Source organism: Melospiza georgiana, chromosome 14, assembly GCF_028018845.1.
Source record: "Melospiza georgiana isolate bMelGeo1 chromosome 14, bMelGeo1.pri, whole genome shotgun sequence".
NCBI classification, from domain to species: Eukaryota; Metazoa; Chordata; class Aves; order Passeriformes; family Passerellidae; genus Melospiza; species Melospiza georgiana.
In genome coordinates this window covers 12,924,274-12,946,634 of record NC_080443.1, presented here as the reverse complement: position 1 = coordinate 12,946,634, position 22,361 = coordinate 12,924,274, and the positions used below count along the sequence as shown (strand labels likewise).

Sequence of the window (22,361 nt, the reverse complement as noted above, 5' to 3'; positions counted from 1 at the left end):
GACCATGAAATCTCGACTTATTTTGGATCCAGCTTTCAGAATATCCAGTTGAGCAGCACAGTGAAAGCAATGTTTCCTGAAACAGAAATGAACTAGTTTATAAAGAAGAAAATTGTGATTTGAATATATGGAATTTTTGGAATGAAACCATTTTCTTCTATGACCATGAAGTTTGCAAACATCTGGCTTGTTCTGCTTGTTATTTTACTCTGTGGCAAAAGACACTTTGGTACCAGAGCAGGGAATTCCTCTCATGAGGCTCACGTGTGTCCTGGATGTTCTCGTCTTACTTTGAAGGTGGAGTTCACTTCGACGGTCGTGGAGCATGGTAAGAAACAGTTAAACAGTAAAAAAAAATAAATCCATGTCATGTTCATGTGTATGTCACTGATCTGTGGTGTTTGTGCAATTATAACACTCAGGGTTTCTGTGGAACCACATCATCTGTTAAATTCTCTATATTCAAAAGAGGAACACTTTTTCAAAGGTTCTTTGTTTAGCTGGAGGCAGGGTTCCAACAAGAGAGGGGAGAGGGAAATCCAGAGGATTGTAAAAGTGAAAATAGAGTGGGAAGGCTGGGGTGGGCAAAAGTGGTGTGTTTAGGAGCTTTTTGTTTTGACCTGGCCAGTAGTTTGCTCAAGGCCCTTTAATAAAATGTAACCACACAGACGGGCCTTGAAGGGGAGAGAAATGCAAGAAGTCTCTGTGGATTTGTTAAAGTTTGGAGGTGATACTTGCATGGAAGAATGGCAGATAATAGTGAAGGGAGCAGGTGAGAGGCAGAGAGAGGCAGATGCTGCAGCTGGGATGGCAGAGGACACCTTGACCCTGCATCCTGTGCTGCCTCAGGAACCTGCACTGAGGCTGTGCTGTGCCTGGGTGTGTGCAGAAGGGTGACAGAAGTGACATTCCTGTGCACAGTCAGTGTGGTGGTGTGAGCTGGAGCTGAGCCTGCTGATAAATCACTGGTACAGATCAGGGACTGGGCTGTTGAGTCCAGCTTTGTTTTCTGAGGTTGTCATAGTTGGTGTCAGTAATTTCCACTAAAGCTCAGTACCATGTAAAATCTTTAAACCATACCTATCAAGAAGCACACTGATTTGGCATATCAGTTTGTAACAATAAATCTGTTCCCTCACCCCTGCTCCTCTCATGTCATTTTGCCTTTCCCTGATATTTACAATTCCACCTTCCTTTCAAAGGCTTTTGTCATATTTCTTGTTTCCAACACCCCCACCCCTTTACACAGTGCAGAAATAAATTGCAAACCTGTAAAAGCAGCAGAAAACAGCCTCAAATTGTGATTATTTGTTCTAAGTAAAGAAAAATTCAGACTTTGCAATGTGAATTCATTTAAGCATTCATTTAAGCATAAGCTGCTTAAACACCAGTTCTGATAAAGTTGTGCTCTTGTTCCAGAGTATATTGTGGCTTTTAATGGATACTTCACAGCTAAAGCTCGAAGTAAATTTATTTCAAGTGCATTAAAAAGTGGTGACATTGAGAACTGGAGGATTGTACCTCGCAACAACCCAGCCAGTGACTATCCCAGTGACTTTGAAGTTATTCAGATCATCGAGAAGCAGAAGGATGGAGTGCTCACCCTGGAGGATCATCCCAACATCAAGCGTGTCACACCTCAGAGAAAGGTCTTTCGGTCACTCAAGTACTCAGAGTGTGAGTTATTTCTGTGTGCCTGCATGGGATCTGCTTTGGAAAAGTGTTCTTAAGCTTATTTCAGACCATCAGCTTAGCATTACACAAATGGGGAGTGCCCTGCAGTTTTTCTTTAATTAACAGAAACCTATTCTTTTGTTTATAAAATTGCAAGGGTCTTGTCATGCGTTTGCTGAAGCATGCTTCATTTCCGTCTGCAGCATAGAAACATTTCTTCTGCAGCAGACACTTACTTACCTGAGAACAGAGGCTTCTGTATCCATTGTAGATAATCCAGCAGCTTTTACTTATATTGATTAGAGAAATTCAATTCTCAATATTCTAAAACTTTCGTTGTAGCAGTACGATGCCTCAAGTTTGCATAAGAATCATTTCTATGATGGTTTTCCTCGTGCTGTTTTTAATTTTCCTCATCCTGACTGTGCCCAGCTGAGCCAGTGCTGCACTGCAATGAGACCAGGTGGACTCAGAAGTGGCAGTCATCCCGGCCCTTGAGAAGAGCAAGTCTTTCCTTGGGCTCTGGCTTCTGGCACGCCACGGGCCGGCACTCGAGCCGGCGCCTGCTGAGAGCCATCCCCCGCCAGGTGGCTCAGACCCTGCAGGCAGATGTCCTCTGGCAGATGGGTTACACAGGTATGATTTGGCTTCTTGCCTGAGAACAATAACCTGCTTGGAAAAACAAGTGAAGTGTGAGGACAGGCTAATTGACTCGTGTGTGTTAACCTCTCGCTGGCTGCCAGCTTGCAAAGATTGAGAAATAATTTGGTTTGGAATGCATTGTGTGTTTATGGAGTGCTTGTTTGTATGTGTGCGCTTTACTTAGGGGAAGTTGGTAATGTTTATGATCTTTGACTGAATTTCTGAGCTGGAATATGAGTTTATTTATTACCTATAGTTGACTTGAATTGTAAATTGCTTACTACATTAAACAAAAGTTCTCTTTTAACTTGATAAAATAGATTTGCTATGTAGCTGAATCAGAAAAAGCAATGTTTTCTCTTAATAGGTGCTGGTGTGAGAGTAGCAGTGTTTGACACTGGTCTGAGTGAGAAACATCCACATTTCAAAAATGTAAAGGAGAGAACAAACTGGACTAATGAGAGAACCTTGGATGATGGTGAGTCACTGTGTAGTTTTCCAGCTCTTCCTGACATTGTTGTGTTTTGTGCTTGCTGCTGTGCTGCTAACATCTGTTACAACTGTGTATCTTGATATTTAAAGCTTAATTTTGCAGTGTCCCAGGCACTTTGTACTCATACCAAATTCAGCAGGGACTATTAAGGTTCCAAAAGAGTGGTGCATAAGTGACCTTGGAGTCGTATGTGACACTTCACCATAGCTGTTGAAAAATGTCAGAGCAAAAAGTTACTGTGCACCTGTGAATACATTGCCAGAGAAGGTGTCAGTTAGAGCAAACCCAGCAAAGGTGTTTTCTTTCCTACTCCTTTTCATGTTGCTGTTTCACAGTGGTACATATTTCCATACTGATGGGGGACAGCATTTTCCTTCCCTACTGTGTAGTCCTAAACTGATCAGACTTTGGCACCTTCCTGTAAAATTTTCAAATTCTATACAACTGAACCTCTTATTTTCTACACTGTGTTTGTGTTCCTTTTTTGTATGTTGACCCTGACTTGCCCTGACCGTGTGCTTTCACAGATTATTAATTTCATACAGTTTGGGTCAGTGAGTCAGTTGGCCATTGAATCTCCCCAGAGTTCAAGGTAGATGCTTGTATTGCTCAGTCTTGTGTGCACCTCCATGGTTTTGTTTACACAGTAATTACTTTGCATTGCAGCACCTGCTTTTGGATAGCTCTTCCTGTAAATTCTGCACCCAGAGGGTTGCTAGACAGGCAGATTTGAAGTACAAAAATAACATGGGCAGTCCAATTAAGCAAAAGCTAAAGCATTTTTTGAGGAGAGGAGAAAATAATGTTTTCTTGTCTCACTACTATGCTTAACAAAATTTGGTTATTGCAGACTCAGGATGAAAATCCTTTAAGAAGTCTGCATTAAAGTACATTGACTTTGAAATGAGCTGCATTTTCCAAAATCCTGTTTTTGTCGTGATTTCATTGGTAGCAATCAGGAGTGAATGGACTGGACAATTAATCAGCCAAGTTTCATCAGCTGGTTGTCTGGCTACAGTGTGCTGCAAATTCTGTCCCCACTGAACTTGATAGCAAAATGTGGTTCTGAAAGAGTAGAACTGAACCCAGCACTTGTGATTTGTTGTAAAGTCTGTTAAATTTATGTGATTTTTGCTATAGCTGATGTTCAGGGTAAAAATTCTTTGCAATGGAATTCTTTGTGTTCTGATGTCTTATTTTGTTTCCTTCTCATGCTGACAGGTTTAGGCCATGGGACTTTTGTAGCAGGTGTGATAGCCAGCATGAGGGAATGCCAGGGATTTGCTCCAAATGCTGAACTGCACATTTTCAGAGTGTTCACCAATAATCAGGTACCCGTTTTACATGTGTTTCAATTCCTGCCTTTTCAGGTTAATGCTGTAATAATCCTTTCCTTTGGGAGTATTGCATGCACTCATAAATGTAGACATTGATGAGTGGAAAGGATACAAGTTTCTATTTATAAAAGACTTGCTGCAAGATTTCTGTCAGTTTCCAAATCTGTGTTTTTCAGAAACAGGATATGGAAGTCTTACCTGTATAATGGAGCAGTCACTCAAATGTACTGAGTGCTAGAAATTTAAGACCATTGTCAGTTTTGTGCTTTATTTTGGTGTTGTTTTTCCTCTCTGTCTAAAGTCTGTATTGTTATGAAATCACAGATTTTTTTAATGGTAACTTTCCCCCCCCTCTTTCTTACTTAGGTCTCATATACATCTTGGTTTCTGGATGCTTTTAATTATGCAATTTTAAAGAAGATAGATGTACTGAATCTAAGTATTGGTGGGCCAGACTTCATGGATCATCCGTTTGTTGACAAAGTTAGTATGAGGAAATTAAGTGGGCATAATGTTTGTATCTCTCTCACAAATGCTGGCCTTGCAGAGCTACTTGTTTGTGTCTGGTCCTGCTGACAGATTCTGTGTTTCATTTGTGTGACAGAAATTTTGTACAGGCTTTTAGGAATATGTATAAGGAATGAGTTAAAAAAGCCCCAAGTACAACCCAGATGTTCACAGAGTTATGGAAAATGCCCTTTAACAAAATGTTTGCTAATATGCTAGAAAATTACTCCCAAGCAGACAACTAAAAGGACCTTTAATATGAGACACTTAACTAAAATCCAGTCTTGGGTGGTTTATTTGTTTTAAATCTCTGCATGGTCAAATTACTTCATGGTAAAAAAATATGTATGACATGATTTCAGTGAATTTAAGAAGAAATAAGTAAAATATGCAGGTAATTGATTCAGCTATGTGCCAAGAGATTTGGTTCAGGTTAAGATGGAATTAGTTTTTGTCTTTGTAAAGGTCATAGTTCCCTGAATGTTTGGCCTGGCCTTCAAAAGCATTAAGAGAATTAATTCACTTTTCAGCTAAAGGATATAGTTGTTCTTTGTAAAGGCCAGTTAAGGAGTTTGAAGCGTATAAATTATTCCTTGGGGTTTTTTTCCATTAAAAGCTGCATTGAAATTTAATTTGACAGTGATTTCAGTGTACTCCCCAGAGCACTACTGGAGGAGATTCATAATAACTACTTGACTGTCATCTGCAGTGCTTTGTTCCAGACAAGAGCTTTTCCTTTGGTGTAAGAAGTTGCTGTCAGGACTGGATTATTGCTAAAATCATCTTAGGAAAATTCAGAGCTTAGTGCTAGATATACAGTGAGATGTATTTGTAAGGCTCAGAAAGAGATTATATCTGTTAGAAAAGTCTCTTTTTTGGTGGCAGAGCCTTATTGTAAACATTGGTTTTTGTAGGTTTGGGAGCTGACTGCCAACAATGTCATCATGGTCTCTGCTATTGGCAACGACGGCCCTTTGTATGGGTGAGTGTCAGCCACTGCTTCAAAGGGAGCTGGCTGTGGTGTTCTGTGGGTTTGGGAGTAGTTGTGCTTGGTCAGGAAATTTTCTCTCCTTTTTTTCTCTCTAATCTTAGAAAGTGACTCAAGTTAAATGCTTTTCCCTGTCCTTATTACTTGCATTTTGTGATATTTTTCTTTGAAATAGTGGAAGGTCAGCAAAAGAAGAATGGCAGTGCTTCCAGCTGACACTTCTCTCTTAGTGTGAGCAGACAGCTTTGGGTACTGATCTTGGACTTAAGGAATATAGAAAGGATCAACCCAGAAATAGATTTTGTTTTGTCTTCAAGGTACATGCTTTGATAGGTTCTGAGTTAGTAACTGCCTGATAAGTTGCTGTCACATGTGAAGTATAAGTATGTGACAAAAATCTGATGGCAACACTTCTGTTACCAGCATAAACTTATGACTGTATCTTTTTGGTATTGTTTAAATTTTTTAATATTCCTGTCTCCCAACTTACTCTAGGACTCTGAATAATCCTGCTGACCAGATGGATGTGATTGGAGTAGGTGGCATTGACTTTGAGGACAATATAGCTCGCTTTTCATCTAGGGGAATGACCACTTGGGTAAGATATTTTCATGGTGGCTGCTCACATTTGCAGCCAAAATAAGGGCCTTGGAAAGGCAACCTTTTCTGAGTGGGCAATCCTGTGTAGATGTGTGTTGGAGAAAACATTTCTTCAGAGATCAGAGTAGTTAGAAATTGTAAGTCTTTAAGCAAGAAGCTTTATGTTCTTTTCAGGATTTCTCATATTAGTCCTCACTACTATTGACATTTTTGATGAATTTATAAAACATCCACTTCCTTTTGATTGATGGTGAAGACTTGTCTGTGTGGTTAAATCTGCAAACATGAAGGTCTGCTCTTGTTCTTTAGTAGAAATATCCTGGGATTTCCAGGTGCTATATGTGAAATGGCACTACCTGCCTGTGGAGCTGAGGGGGTGCTTGCTGCACACACTCATGGTGTCAGATGTGCTTGCACAGCAATCTTGATCAAGAGGGCTGTCACAGGCTCCTGTTTGTGTAGCCAGTAATCAGTGTGGTTCTCCTTTGGTCAGTGGTTTCCTGCTTAGCAGAAATGCTGATCAGTCTAACCTAGAAAAGTTGGGAACTTGTCCTAAACAGCTTGAGACTTTCTTTGGCTTAGTTGCTACTCTGTGATGCTGAACCTCAGACAATTTGGTTGCTAATTTTACTTCTGAATGACCTCCAGTAAATGCCCAACTGAAGCCATCAGTGTTCATTTTACATTAGGGCAATAATCCTTTTGTTTTGTTTCACAGGAGCTGCCTGGAGGTTATGGCAGAGTGAAGCCTGATATTGTTACTTATGGCTCTGGGGTGAGAGGGTCTGGTATGAAAGGTGGCTGTCGCTCCCTCTCTGGGACAAGTGTGGCATCTCCTGTGGTGGCAGGTGCTGTCACTCTCTTAGTGAGGTAAATCTTGTATAAGAATCTCTAGAAAGATACCAATCAGTAGGGTCATAAAATTCTCTATAAATGAATCCATCAAATAAAACTAAGTTGTGTTTACATGTAGGAAAACAAACTTGTTGTGCTTGAGACATTACCTTCTCTGGCTACCTCTGTGTTTCATGAAAACATTTGAGAACTGTTTTGAATAATAGTTAGGTCTTTGAGAATATAGTTAGGGAGAGCAGTAGTATCAGACAATTTTGTCACATTTTTTAAGAATTTGGGATTGCTGCCCTTCTGCCAACTCTTGTAAAAGAGCATCTGCTCAAAGTAGGCACCTTTAGTAGGTAATTTTTAATGTACTTGTAAAGTTTATAGGATGCAGGATTTTATGGGCATTATCTTGTTGCATAAGTCAGCTCTTGCACACTGAAGAATTTGAAAGTGGGAGCTGCAAGTCCATACCCTGTGTTTGTCATAGCTACTCCATAGGGATGAGACAAACCATTATTTGAGAAACATGCAAAAAATTCAAAGTTACCATCATGTTTCCCCCAAAAATGGTGTGGTTTTGTTTGAACAACAGAGGTGTTTTTTTCCTCCCAGAAGACAGATATTTTATTTAGCATATAAAGATACTGCCCTGGATGTAATGACTGCTGGTCCTGGAGCACATTGTAAGGAGAAAAATTCATGTATTATTAGCTTTAAAGAGAGATACATCAGAAACTTGCCCCTTTTATACATTTGTATAATGAGAAATCAAGCAATAACAGACAAATATGAACAGAGAATGTTACAGCAAACTGATTTTGTGGTTATTTCTTTCTGTTCCAGCACAGTTCAGAAGCGTGAAATGGTGAATCCAGCAAGTATGAAGCAGGCCCTCATTGCATCAGCACGGAGACTTCCTGGAGTCAACATGTTTGAACAAGGACATGGCAAATTGGATCTTCTAAGAGCTTATCAGATCCTCAACAGCTATAAACCACAGGCCAGGTTAATTTTAATCCTTAATTAATCAGTGGTACAGTAGAATTTGCACTTTTGTTTAAGGGAGCAGGTGGTGCATGTGTAGCTCAGTTGAGCAATCAGTGCTTGTGTAACAGTGAGGACTTGCACAGATCTTGCATAATCTCAAGCATGGATTTTGACCAGAGAATGGATGAAAAGTCATGCAGCAGTGTAGGGGATGATCCTTTTCTCTTATGGCCTTAGATGTTATGAATAATGTAAGGACACAGTTGAAAAGTACTTAAAATTAGCTTTTGAGAAGAAGGACCTTCTCCCTGAGCTGTTTCCTTTTTTTGTGTATGAAAATCTTTCCACAAAACTTAAAATAAAAAATAGGACGGGAAGATGATTTTGGAGCATATTTGGGAAGTGAGATGAGAGCTTGGTAAACTATGAGTGGCATGGTTTATCTGAAACTTTTTTGTAGTTATGTGTAGTGGCATGTTCTTCTGTTTATTGTTAATTTTTTCCTCTTTAAATTTTCCCTCCTCTGTCCTGCTGTAGTTTGAGTCCAAGCTACATTGACTTGACTGAATGTCCCTACATGTGGCCCTATTGTTCTCAGCCCATATATTATGGAGGGATGCCAACTATTGTTAATGTTACTATCCTCAATGGCATGGGAGTCACTGGGAGAATTGTAGACAAAGTAAGTATTAACATTGTTCCAAATTCTGACTGGTAGTGTTGCTAAAACTTTCCCAGAAAATACTAGTTTAGCTATGAGTAAAAACATAACAAATCTCATAACAAATCTCACTGCTGGGAGCAAGAGATACAAAATATTTGATTAAAGGGTGCACCCACGTTGGAGGATTTGTCAACATGAGGTGTCTACAAGTTCTCAAGCAATGCATTGGTTTCAGGGCGTGTAACATTTTATCTTTGCAAAACCAGTTTGAATTAAGATGTACTTAAAGATTTCTTTGTATTCTCTAATAGCATTTAAAATCTTCTGAACAGACCTTCTTAATTTTTTTTTTTCATCCTGGAGCATTAATGATCTCAGTGAAGAATGATGACACTAAATTAAGCCTTTTCCATGGGTCAGGGCAATCTGAATGTATCAGCTTAACCAGGCTCTGCTGCCAAACCTGTTCTTTCACACCCCTGATGTTGAGTGTGTTGCTTGGCTAGGGAGGTTTTAATTAAGTTTAAATGTAGAATAGATTTGAGAATTGATACAAGTTTAAAAAAACACCTGTCCTGTAACTCCAGCCATTGTAAATGAGCTTAATTTTAACATTTTAGTGTGACTCCTGAGGTTTGTTTTAGATTCAAGTTTACATTAAAGGGCACTGAAGCTCATATCAAAGGTCATCAGCTTATGGTAATACACACAGCTGATGCAATTGGCCTGTGTCTGTTCCACTGTTAGCTGGCCTTGTTATCCAAGGGAAATCTTGTTCTCTCACCAATAAACGTTTGCACATGATCTCAGAATGTTGAAGCAGATTCCCTTGGGCAGCTTCTCACAGTCCTGCCTCTGAAAAGCCTCTGGTCTGGGTCACTGACACTGTCACAATTGGGGTGATTCACTGACACAACACCAAACTTTTGGGCTTGGAGGGCATTTTTAAATTTGATATAATCTTCAGAAGAGCTAATATTTGTTAGCTCATGCAGAGGAAAAGGGCTATGTGTGCAAAAAGTAGTGATTGCAAATACTGTGTTACCAGTGTTGTGTGTTCTCATTTCACAGCCAGACTGGCAACCCTATCTGCCCCAAAATGGGGATAACATCGAGGTGGCTTTCTCCTATTCCCCAGTCTTGTGGCCTTGGTCTGGATACTTGGCAATTTCCATCTCTGTAGCCAAGAAAGCAGCATCTTGGGAAGGCATTGCTCAGGGTCATGTTATGATCACAGTGTCATCTCCTGCAGAAAATGAAGTAAGTTCTGTGCATTTTGGATTTTCTGGGTGAAGAGTTATCTAAACTGCTTTCTGATACACAAATACCTTAGTTTTAGGGGTTCGCTCTAGCCCTGTTATTTGAAGCATAAGTTAAATTTGGGTCAGGAAATTAAAGACTCCAAATAATGTTCTTTATAATTGAAAGCAAATTGCATATAATTTAGAATTGGGAAACTTCTCTTTGGGACCAACATCATAATTTCATTTGTTTATTGTGGATTTTAAGTAATGTATTTTGAAAAGGATTGCCTGAATATGTTTCTTCTAGAACCATGCTTAATTGTTCATGGGAAACTTTTAAGATTTTGAACAATTAAACCAGATCACAGTTGTAATATATGTTAAGTTCTGAGCATAATTACAAACTGTTGAGTGCAGAAAAAAATACTCCTTTTTGCAATTTAGGGCAAAAGTAATCTCTTTGTGTCTGGAGCTGGCACTGGTGAAAAAAAGTAGATTTGGTACCTCCAGTTTTTTTGTCTTTTACAATCCATGGTGAACTGTGCTGTGGGGAGAAAGGATTTCAGTGCAGTTTGTTCTGTCCCTCAGTCTAAGAATGGTGCAGAGCAGACCTCAACAGTGAAGCTGCCAATAAAAGTGAAGATTATTCCCACTCCTCCTCGGAGCAAACGCGTCCTCTGGGATCAGTACCACAACCTCCGTTACCCACCAGGATACTTCCCCAGGGATAATCTGAGGATGAAGAATGACCCATTAGATTGGTATTTATCTCAGGTTCTATTAAATCAGTATTTCTTGATTGTGTGTTAATGATATGGGATATCTTTACTGAATGTTGTGGTTCTGGCTTTTTTCAGAGGGGCATGGGATCATCTTTTGTAAGAAGTCCATGTAAAGCACTTGGACTCTATGCTTTTGGTGCAGGATTTTTTTCAGCTCTGTGTTTTTTTTTTCATGTGAAATGAAAAGCTTTTAAAGTGCTGATTTAAGATACTGAGATTTTTTTTTTTGGCTTTTTTATTCTGACCTAATTTCTGACAGGAAGTTAAAGGGGACACTTTATTAACTGCTTCAGCATTCACTTACCAAACAAACCTGACAATTCAAAAGACAAGAAGAGATCCTTTGTCTCTTAAGCAGGGAAAGACTTTGCTGACCTTTCATAGATGGAGCAGGGAAGCATCTATAGGAAAAGTCATGCAACAGTATCTCAGTGAGGATTAATTGGGTCAGTGACCAGGGCAAAAACTTTTGGAAAGCTTCTTGGAGTAGGCAGAGGTGGCAGGTGGACAGGATTTCAGAAAATCAAGAAGGTGGAAATCAGATTTCTACATGCCAGATCTAAATGTCTTCAACACTTTTCTTTTTCTAAGGAATGGTGACCATATCCATACAAACTTCAGGGACATGTACCAGCACCTCAGGAGCATGGGGTACTTTGTTGAGGTTCTTGGTTCCCCATTTACATGTTTTGATGCAAGTCAGTATGGTAAGCATGAGTTAATTGCCTTGTTCTCCATACTGTTAGCTTTTTCTCAAATGACCTTTTGTTGGGAGACCAAAAATGTCTTGAGGGTACAAATAAAAATTCTAGTGGTAATAGAAAAATGTTTTGGCATTGGGAGTATTTATTATTTATGTGCTGATATTTAGTTGTGTGGAGTATTGCTGGGGAAGCTTGCTTTGGAGTTTAGTAGAATTAATGCAGTTCTCTGTCCTTACCATGAAAAAAAGAGAGGGAAAGCCACCCTCTGAGTGGGTTAAAAGCTCCTCAGCATTCAGTCCCACAAAGGCAGAACTGTATTTGCCAAAAGAGTTTGGCACAGTCTAAATGAAGCATGACCTGTTTAACAGAATAAAATCAAAGGTGTCCATCCTGGTTCTTTTTTTATGTTCAGTGATCTTTGATTAGATAAAAGAGTGGATAAAGTGTCCATCCAGCCATATGTGACAGCAAAGCAGTATCTGGTTTGTTCATCAGGAAGGAAATGGGATAGCTTGGCCAGGCTGGGGACAGAGCAAGCTGTCTGCTCTTTTCTGCTTCCATATCCCCCTTGTTTAACCATGGCATGCTCCAAAACCCCTCTTCTGTTTTGGGCTGGGCTGTTTTTCAGTGCATTCTCCTGAGTGCCAGTTCTGGAGCTGTTGCCTGTAGTAATCTTTTGTTTATCTTGATTCTTCAGTGAATATCTCACCACTGCTTTTATAGCTCAGTGGAAGTACACATGGATACATAAATGTTAGCCCTTTAAAAAGTAGCAAAATAGTGTTTTTTCTGAGAGCACTACTTTTATAATTGATACAGAGCAGCATTAGGGGACCACTCTCTCCTCTGATTCACCATTGTGTTGTTTGTTCCTCATTTGATTGTAGTTTGTTGGGCTTTCAGAATTTCCTGAAGAAGAAGTGAGGGGAATAAAACTCAGTGATCTGTGGTCCATGTGCCTCTTGTCCCCAGCTGGTGTTGTTTTCACACTTGGTGAGGGTGCACTCTGTCCCATTTCTACAGGATCTTTATCAGAAGGCTTTCCAAATGCAGACTGCCTGTACTTGTGGAATTGGCTTGGTTCCAAGGAACTGTGAGACATGGAGCTCACAGTGGTTTTTCAGATTGCTCAGGGTATCATCCTGTCAAGATTTGTGTTGTCTCTGAGGGTGGAAATTTCACCACCTTTCTGGGCAATCAGAAAGGGAAGAAGCAAAAGGGCTGGTATTTAGAAGCAGTCTAGAAGCATAAGCATGTTTTCAGGGAATGAAAGTGTATTTTTCTGGTTGTGTTTTTTTCAGTAATGCAGAGAAGGTTGTGCTTGCTTGTTAACAGGATTGAGAGAGGGTTGTGTGGAAGTGGCAGTGGCACTTAAGTCAGTCCTTCCAGAATGCAGCTGTGGTTTCAGGGGGTGATTCAAACCACATTTCAGAGCAATTGCTCCCTACCTGGCTGCCAGTCTGCAGTAGTGAGGGGAGTACTGTTAGAGCTGGAACAGTGAAAAACCTCCTTAGCAGGCTGCATCTGCATTAGCACTGCAGTTGGGATCAGTGGTGAATCCTCACTGTCCAGCTGTGCCACAGTTTGGCTCAGTTCATGGAGCATTTGGGTGACACCAAACTGCAGAACACACACCTGACACATGTGGGCATTCAGTTCTTGAGACCACACAAGCAGGACTCATAAGGAACACCCTAAAAACTTCCTGTGCTGCCAAACTAATTGTGGGATATGTTTGTCTGGTATTTACCCTCCTTAAATAGGACTTCATTAGATGAGCTGCCAGAGCAGGGCACATGGACCAGATAATGTGAAAATGTGCACTTGTGTTGGCTTCTGTGTGGGCTGTGTGAGCAGTGGTAACCTGACAGTGACCAGCCTGGAGAACTCCTGTGTCTGCTTTTACACACAGGGACTCTGCTGATGGTGGACAGTGAGGAAGAGTATTTCCCTGAAGAGATCACCAAGCTGAGGAGGGATGTTGATAATGGACTTTCACTGATAGTCTTTAGTGACTGGTACAACACATCTGTGATGAGAAAAGTCAAGTTTTATGATGAAAACACAAGGTACTGACTTATTTCCAAGTGCTTTGGGAAATAAAATGCCATAGAATTGCACCCATTACCCTAAAAATCCCAAATGTGGTGTGATTTGGATGTTACCTGTAAGAAGGTGCTACCTTAAGTATCAGAACTGACCTTAGGCTACAGCTTAAGGAGCATAGCTACCCATTTTATCATGATTGAGGAGGCCTCTTTGGCACTTTTTATTGCCAAGAAAAACACTTACAATGAAGAGAAATAAGAAATTAGAGATGAGACCAACAAATGAAAATGGACATGTTTTTACTTTAAGGGAGCAGAATAAAAAAACAATGTGCATTGCAAGATTATCACCAGGTCATGTACCTGTTACTGAAATTACTGCATGTTTATATTGCATATAAAGAAAAAATATCTCACATTTTTCTTCTTTATAATATGAGAAACAAGGTATATGACTGTTGTTTTTTACCTCAGCTTAGCCAAACAAAGAGCATAAGACTGAATTTCTTTCTAGTAGATTGAAGTTTTTCATGCAGCTGAAATGTACTGAGAACTTTTACATCAGTATTATTTAACTCAAAAGCAGAGTTGTCAGACACAGCTGCTAAGATGCCCATGGAGTTAAAGAAGGCTTTAAGATGTAGTTCAATATTTAAATGGCTTTGTAAAAGTCTGTATGCAGGAGGACATGTGACTTTGTTATCCAAACTCTAGGAGTACATTCTGTATACTAATAAACAGTGTTACACTGTAATTTTTACAGACAGTGGTGGATGCCTGATACTGGAGGGGCTAATATACCAGCTCTGAATGATCTGCTTTCTGTCTGGAATATGGCCTTTAGTGATGGGCTGTTTGAAGGAGATTTTACCTTGGCAAGTCATGAAAGTGAGTACTGGAGTCCATTGCCTACACAGGCTGCAGTGGGGTGTTTGAAAATGGTTTTCTGCAGGTTTGAGGTTGAGCAGGAGTCGAGGGAACTGCTCAGATTCAGTGAAAAGAGTCTCATAAATGATTTCTTAATTATTTCTTCCTTAGTAGACTTTTTCATGGTATTTGATTTAGCTTTTCAGTTTAAAAAAACTAAATTGAAAGATTTGGAAAGTGTGTAAAGGTGAGCCTGTGAAAGCTGTGCTTAGCAATGCTTTCTCTGCAAATACACACGTTGCTCAAAATGTGCAAATTCAGTGCAGTGTTCCTGGGAGTGTTTTCTCCTGGGGTTGTTGGTAGGGAAGGGAGGGAAATGTAATTTTTGTTCTGACAGCAGTTTGGTGATGTCTTGCAGTGAATTATGCATCAGGGTGCAGTATTGCCAAGTTCCCAGAAGATGGCATCGTCATTGCACAGACCTTCAAGGATCAAGGTATGAACTTCCCGGTCCTGTTTTCCGTGTTTTGAGTAGAACTTTGGGGTCACTGCACAAGCAAAGTTGCAAAGTCTAAAAGTCTAAAAACATTAAATGCCAAACCACATTGACAGGGTAGGTATTTTTACATTTTCTCATTTTGCCTAGTGCATGTAGCTGATGCCTAACATACAGTGTGACTCTGTATACAATTATTAAATAATGCAATATCCAATATGCAGCCCTGTATTGTGGTTGCTGTATGGAAACATGATCACACATGTACATGTATCTCTGGAAGGGGAGGAGTTTTGTTGGAATTCTGTTATTGGTTTACATTTCTTGTAAGTTTCAAATCCTACTGAAATATATCCCCTTGCCATATTTCATTGCCTTATTTAGCATGAGTGTTGTCGTAGCTGTGGTGATCTAAAGACATAAATAAGGAAAATTTTAGTAGACAAAACGTCACCAGTGAAATGTCACCACTCTCATAAAGGAAAATTTTATGCATACAGGATGCCTGTGGTCTCAGACTTGAGTGCTCTGTTCTCTGTGCATCTCCATTCTCTTTTGTCATAATATCTTTTCATTTGGGAGAGGGCAATTCAGAACTGTAATGGCAGCTGGCAGTTTAAAAAATAAATCTCGTGTTTGATGAGCTTTTAGGAAGTGCTGTTCAGGAGTTCTGTGAGCAGAACTCTTATTAGGGTGTTGCAGGTCAGTTTTGTGCAGATGGGTGAAGAGTATTTGAGTGTGAGAGCAGAAGCACATGCAGTGCTTCTGATTACAAGTCAGCTACTGCCAGAGAAGATCAGTGAGTTCATTGTAGTTTTGACTTAGCAGAGGTGGTTACCTCATGGAGAAATTCTCTGGAACAGTAGAGCTCATCTGTGTCAGCCTTTTGGAGGAAAAGACAATATCTCTGTATGCCAATGACTTATGTATTTCCTTATGTGTGAAAGACAGAGTGTCAATTTGACAGGTACCCTGCTAGACCTGCCTTTTCTGTTGAATCCTTTTCATTGCAATTCCTGAGGCAGAAGAGCTCTCTGGTTTGCTTCTGCTCTCTAAACAGTGTCTCAAGTAAAGAGGATAAATTTTAAATACAAAAATGAAATTTGTATTTATTTTTTCTAATGGATATAATTTTAGGAATGAAAGGTAGGAAACTTTTAACCTGAAACCAGCTTCCTGTAGAATTCTGCAGAAGGATGGAAACAACGTAAAGAGCAGAACATGTTGATTTTAAACCTTTTGCTGAAGATACTAGAATTTTTTATTCAAGATTGTTGAAGATAAAAAGACCACACAACCTGGATTTTCTTTCTTTGGTGGAGAAGAAAAATATTCATTATCAGTAGGGAACTTTACACTCAGGATCTTGGAGCAGTATCATTTTTACTATAGCATCATGGAGATTTTGAAACCTTCTTGCAAAAATGTGGGGCATTGTTGCATTTGTCAGCTGGAAATGCAGGCTGTGTTGTTTCATGGGTAGATTGATATTGACTCTCTGCAGGCTCTGAAATTCATTTGTGCTTTGCTTTAGGTCTTGAAGTTTTAAAGCAGGAGACTGCAGTGATTGAACACGTCCCCATTCTGGGGCTTTACCAAGTTCCCTCGGAGGGCGGCGGCAGAATCGTTCTGTACGGCGACTCCAACTGCCTGGACGACAGCCACCGGCAGAAGGGTGGGTGAGCCTGCCCTCACAGCTCTGCTCCGGGCCTTTCACAGCCCCCAACAGCAGCACAGGGGTTTTAGGGACTCCAAATATTCCTTACAGGGGCTAAATCTCTGTTCTGCAGAGCTCTGCTGAAATGCTCTGAGGTGGAGAAAAGGAGCACCCCACATTACATAGCTCTCTGATAAATGGAGCTGTTGCCACACACACTTATTCCATAAGCTTCTTTGGGAGCTGATTTTTGGGGTGGGCTGTTCTGAAAGGGCTTTTTGTAGGATTTTTTGTTTGTTTGTTTGTTTTTAGTGTGTTTTTGTTTGCAGAAGGCACTAACAGTTACACATTCTTGATCTGAAGTTGTGAAGAGGCCATTAGGAGATCCTTCCACTTTTTCCCTGGTTACACCTTCAGAATGTTTATGTAGAACAGTGGATTTTATCTTTTGAGTTTGCACCTCAGCCTGCCTTGTTCCCTTTGCAATGTTTTCTGTGAGGATTTATGGTAATGCTCAGTGTTTCAGTTGTGCATTATTACTTTCAGGTTATTCTATTTTGACACCAGCTGGTGTAAACATGTCAGAAAGTAGGAACTTCCATTTGTTGTCAAGGCATTTGTTTGCAGCTCTAGGTAGCAGTTGTATGAGTGTTTTCTGTGGCTCCCAGAGAAGCCATGCTCTCTGCCTAACGCTATGGTTGATTCTTATAAAATATTTTTTCTAGCAGTTTGCAAATTTTTAAGAGGTTGCTTAGGTTTCTCAGGACTTGTAAAGCACAAGCTGGAAGATCTGTGGCTTTAGGGGAGGAACATAATCCAATATGTGAAGTCTTTTTCTGCATTTCCACTGAACAGAGCTGCATTTTCCTTTTGTGATGAAAAGTACATCTGTAATTGTTTAAGCTTTTGTCACTGATACTTTAAAGTACTACATTGTGCAATCCATCCCATGTCTAATTTATTTAAGTTTAAAGGAATTTATGGCCTAAGGGAACTCTCCATTTGTAGCTCATTTCTTTCTCTACTATACATTTTGAGGTTTTTTAAGAGTTCTGTGATTTTTCCTTATCTGCCTTTGGGTTGCTTCCTGCACATTGGTGCCTTAGTGCTTGCTGCAGGTTATTGAAAGCACATAACAAAAGAGAAGATACATAGCTTTAAATTAAGTAATATAAAATAATGCTCTGTGACCTCCCTCATACTGTTAAATTCAGTGTGACATCTGAAGCAAGAAAGAGTGGAATGCTCTAAAGAAATCCTTTAAAATTAGCTTTTAAATTGTGAACCAGGAGCTATGTCTCCTGCAGAGACATTGGTGGCTTTAACTGAGAAAAATTCCTAACATTTGTGAATATAAATCCTTAAAATCTGTTTGACCTCTTTGAAAAATCAAAGGTGAGGGTTTAAGGGACACTGGGATTATGAAGATTAATTCCCATTCCCAGCCAACTGTTCCTAGGGGCAGAAATTCTGAGAAAAATACTTTGCTATGTGGTGGAAACTGCTGATAAGGCATTGTCCTATTCCTGCAAAGGGAAGCTTTAGAGTTGTGATGTGAACTAGCTGGAGTGCTTGTTCCTTAGGGGTAGCTCTGGATTAAGGTAGTAATAATTCAGGAGAGAATCAAAGTGAGGGATCATGAGCTTTTGAAGTGCAAAATAAACCATGATCACGTGTATTGTGGTGTTGATTGCCAGCCTGGTCTGTGCCTCAGCTGCTCTAGGTTGTGCTTGTACCTTTAGCTGGGATGTAGCCAGAATGTTTCTCCTTTGTTTGTTTATTTTTTAAGCTTGAGAAAGCAAGTGAGTCATATCCTTGCACTGTAAACACTACCTTGTTCTTACTTTTCTTTGCAAGCTATTTATTTTGTCCTTTCAAAAAAAACAGTTGGTTCTTCATTTCCCTGTTAAAAATTATACCAGAAACTCAGAGCTTTCTTTGCTCCCACTGAAGAACCTCATGATTTTTGTCAAAACTTGGATGCGTTGTGCAACCTGGAATTCCTGTATTCAAAACCTTTTTTGGTGTGTGTTCTGCTCCCCAAAAGAGCCTGGTTTGGTACACAAGGGATAATATTTTAAGACTGAACCGTTTAATGCTGTGTTTGTGTGTTGAAAGTTGCATCTTTCTGAAAGTGAGCCTAGAACTTCAGGAGAAAAGCAAGCGCCAGCAAAATGGATTGTAATTCTAAATGTCATTAAAGCCTTCTTAGCAGAAAGATAAGCCATTTAAAATGTGGCATAATGCATGTCTTGTTTTGGGGCTGTGAAATCCACAGATTGCTTCTGGCTGCTGGACTCCCTGCTGCAGTACACGTCCTACGGGGTGATGCCGCCGAGCCTCAGCCACTCGGAGCACCGGCAGCGGCCGCCCTCGGGAGCCGGCTCCTCCCTCCCCGAGCGCATGGAAGGTGAGAGAGCCTCAGGGGGCACGCACAGCCCGAGGCTGAGCCACTCACAGCGCGGGAAGGCTGGGGCAGATCCCTTGAGATCAGTGCCAGCAAGGTTGGTTTGCTGTGAGCTCTGCAGCGTTGTGCTGTTTTACTGGAAGAAAGCACATATTGCAGGGTTTTGTTGGGATAATGTAGTTGTGATTAGACTGAAGAAAATGTTCTTTTCATAGAGTAGGAATGTTCAGGTGCCTGGTTCTGTAGGGAGGCATTCTAGTTACTAACTACACAGTATTACAAAGCATTCAGTCTTATCTCACATGTTGCCAGAAGAACTTGGATTAACTGCTGTGGGTAGGTGCAGACTCCTGCTGTTTTGTAAGGTACCCTTAGGTTAATTCTGATACTCAGCTGTGAGTCCTCATTGCTGTAAACAACTCCTGGGTTTACAGCAGCACTGTTTAGCCCAGGGTCAGTGTTGGTAACTTTTATCTTGCCTGTCTGTGGGTAAGCCAGTCTCTCTCTGTGAGTTGCAGGTAACCATTTGCATCGATACTCAAAGGTGCTCGAGGCTCATTTGGGAGACCCTAAACCCCGGTCCCTTCCTGCTTGTCCACACCTGTCCTGGGCCAAACCACAGCCTTTGAATGAAACTGCCCCCAGGTTAGTATATGTCTTCCTTATATAAGAAGTCTCACTTTTGAGTTCAGCTGAAAAATAGTTTGTCCTATATGCTTTTGAAAGGGACAGCTGTAATCCCTTTTCCTAGAAAAATACCAGATTGCAAAGAGGAAATAATGATTAATTCCTCTTCAGTGAATAACTCTGACTCACCTAATAGCTACACTATGAAACTCAGGGATTTTAAAAATAACTTCACAAGTCACTGTTGTGATTGAGCAATTCCAACTTCGAGTGAACAGTCTTGATAAACCCATCATCATCGTGTGCCTTGGAGTTTTCTGGAGCATCTTCTTGGGCAGCTCTCCTGGTGCTGCCTTCTCTTTGCCATTTGTCAGTCCCTTGAAGGAAAGTGCTCAGTACACAGCCCTTGCTTGTCTGCTGGTGGTTACTTTTGGAAGTCTGTGTGCAAGAAAGAGAGTTGTTGGTAAATAGTTGCTAATCTAGGTTGTGTCCCTTTGGTGTCTGAATTTAAATTTGGAGGCCTGCAAACTGCAGAACCTAAAGAATGGACTGGGTCATCATTTGGGTTCAGACTAGTGAGTTGTACATAGGTTGTATAGGTACTGTCACTTTCTCTATATGTTCCTACAATGAAGCATTAATGAAGTAAGTGGGCAGACACCTCTGTCTTTTAATTTCTTCTAGCAACCTTTGGAAACATCAAAAATTACTGTCAATTGACCTTGATAAAGTGGCGCTGCCCAGTTTTCGACAGAACCGACCCCAAGTGAGACCATTGTCCCCTGGAGAAAGTGGAGCATGGGACATTCCTGGAGGTAAATATTGAAAAATATGTAAGTTGCTGTTTTGGTTTTGCTTTTTGCATAAGCTTTGAAAAAAACCCAACACCCAGTGCAGCCATATGAGAGGTCACTGTTTATTTTCAGCTGCGAAAAACATGCTTACAATAGCATGGCTGTGTTATTAAAAGCTGTCTGATGAAGATTTTTTTTTTTGTATGTGAATAGTTTGTTCAATAGAAAGTGTGCATGACATACTGGGAGGAAGATCTTGGTGGGTGCATTTTGATAGTTGAGGTTTGTTTGGATGCTGTTCAGTCTGATGGGTCAGCAGCAGCCCCTGTCCTTGGGAGCAGTAGGAACATACCCACTGCTAATTAAAATTCCTTCTGTGAGTGCACAAAAGCAGAATCCAGAAGAGTTTGTCAGAATGGTGCCTTGGGCAAGCTGTTACACTAACAAATAATGTCTAGCACTCAGAACAGCTTTCAGGTGGGCAGCTCTCCTTCACAAGACTGGCATTGCAGGCTGAGCTGGAGGCAGTTGGAAAGCCTCATATGTGCTCTTTTCCCAGTCTGAGCTGCTAGACCAGAGACAACTGTAGAAATGAAGGGTTTGTTTCTCTAGCTCATCCTCACTGTATGCACAGTCTCTGGAGCAAACAAGCATGAAATCACTTTCCTCATTCCATCAGGATCTGAATTACTGCAGTTACTTAGTAGTAAGATTATGGTCAAGTGTCTCCATCTCTCTTCTAATGCAAAACAGAAGACTGTTGTTGCAGGGGAAATCTGGGCTATGCTTTCATGTGCCCAAATAGGTCAAGGTGGAAATGCTGGTGCTTTCCTGTAACTTTAGCATCCCCTCTGATTTTCACTAATCGGTCTGCAGCTGTTAATCTTCCTGTCTGAAGTGTAATCTGATTAATGGCTGCCTGGGCTTTGAACAAGAGTTAGGGGCAGATCCTTCTGCTAGATGGCATTAGCAGCACAAAGCCATCGTGGCTCACGTGGTCACTGCTGCCTTGCAAACCTCTTTGCCTCTCTAGGTATAATGCCGGGCCGGTACAACCAGGACGTGGGACAGACCATTCCTGTCTTTGCCTTTCTCGGTGCCATGGTGGTCCTGGCCTTCTTCGTGGTGCAGATCAACAAAGCCAAGAGCAGGCCAAAGAGACGGAAACCGCGCGTGAAGCGGCCGCAGCTGGTGCAGCAGGTTCATCCACCAAAGACACCTTCAGTGTGAAACTCTGCCTTGCCAAAGATGACCTCCTGTGGCTGCTCGCTCCCAGTGGAGGTGCACCTGACATCATCTCAAAGTCTTTGGTTTGTGGAGAGAAGAAAAGAACCTCAGCTGATCATCTGTACATAAAACTGCAGCTTTAAGCAGCTGAAGCCACCAAAGACTTGAATAGTGTTGAAATGGCTGCTTAGTCACTACATATCCCAAGAGGGGGAAAATGGACCTTTTTTTTAAGCTGACCAAACTAAAATTTATTTGTTTAGAGGCTATTTTCTATATTTATTGTTGGGGAGGGCGGGGGAAAAGTCACTTTAAGGACCTCTGCTAAGGAAAAACAAGTGCATTTTTTTGGATGGAATGCAATTTTCTAGAATGGTTCTATGCTGAAGAGTATAATGTGCACCATTAAAGGAGGAAGGGACTGAGAGAGACCAGTACAAATCAGTGAGGCATACTCCTGCAGTTTATTTTTATAAAGCCAACTACCATGATGTTTTGTAATTTTTGGTCACGATTTCACCGTTGTTGGTGAAGCAGATTTTTCAATAAATATGTTATCTATATGAAGCAAAGACAGCTTGCTAAGTGGCTCTTCTTTCCACTTGCAATCAAAGAGAGCAAATTGCTGGGTAGTGAAGATTTTCATGTCACCTCTCTTCCCACTATATCTTTGTCCTTACCAGTGGTATCCCAGGTTGCAGACTTTCCTTTGGAGCACCAACTGGGCAGTCACACAAACAGTGCTTGCTCTGAGTGAGCACAGAGTTCTGGAA

At 40.7% G+C, this 22,361-nt stretch overlaps 1 protein-coding gene across 1 annotated transcript; it reads left to right on the top strand.

The window, feature by feature from the left end:
- Positions 1 to 98: 98 nt before the first annotated feature.
- MBTPS1 (membrane bound transcription factor peptidase, site 1) lies at positions 99 to 22,160 on the top strand. Its single transcript, XM_058033884.1, has 22 exons — positions 99 to 328; positions 1,420 to 1,677; positions 2,107 to 2,310; positions 2,684 to 2,794; positions 4,031 to 4,140; positions 4,513 to 4,629; positions 5,568 to 5,635; positions 6,137 to 6,239; positions 6,960 to 7,111; positions 7,928 to 8,089; positions 8,609 to 8,753; positions 9,807 to 9,995; positions 10,568 to 10,740; positions 11,353 to 11,468; positions 13,378 to 13,534; positions 14,277 to 14,401; positions 14,799 to 14,876; positions 16,411 to 16,551; positions 18,812 to 18,943; positions 19,459 to 19,585; positions 20,252 to 20,382; positions 21,395 to 22,160. The coding sequence occupies exons 1-22, from the start codon at positions 142 to 144 to the stop codon at positions 21,589 to 21,591; spliced, it is 3,183 nt and encodes a 1,060-aa protein (XP_057889867.1). The 5' UTR covers positions 99 to 141; the 3' UTR covers positions 21,592 to 22,160.
- The last annotated feature ends 201 nt before the right edge of the window (positions 22,161 to 22,361 follow it).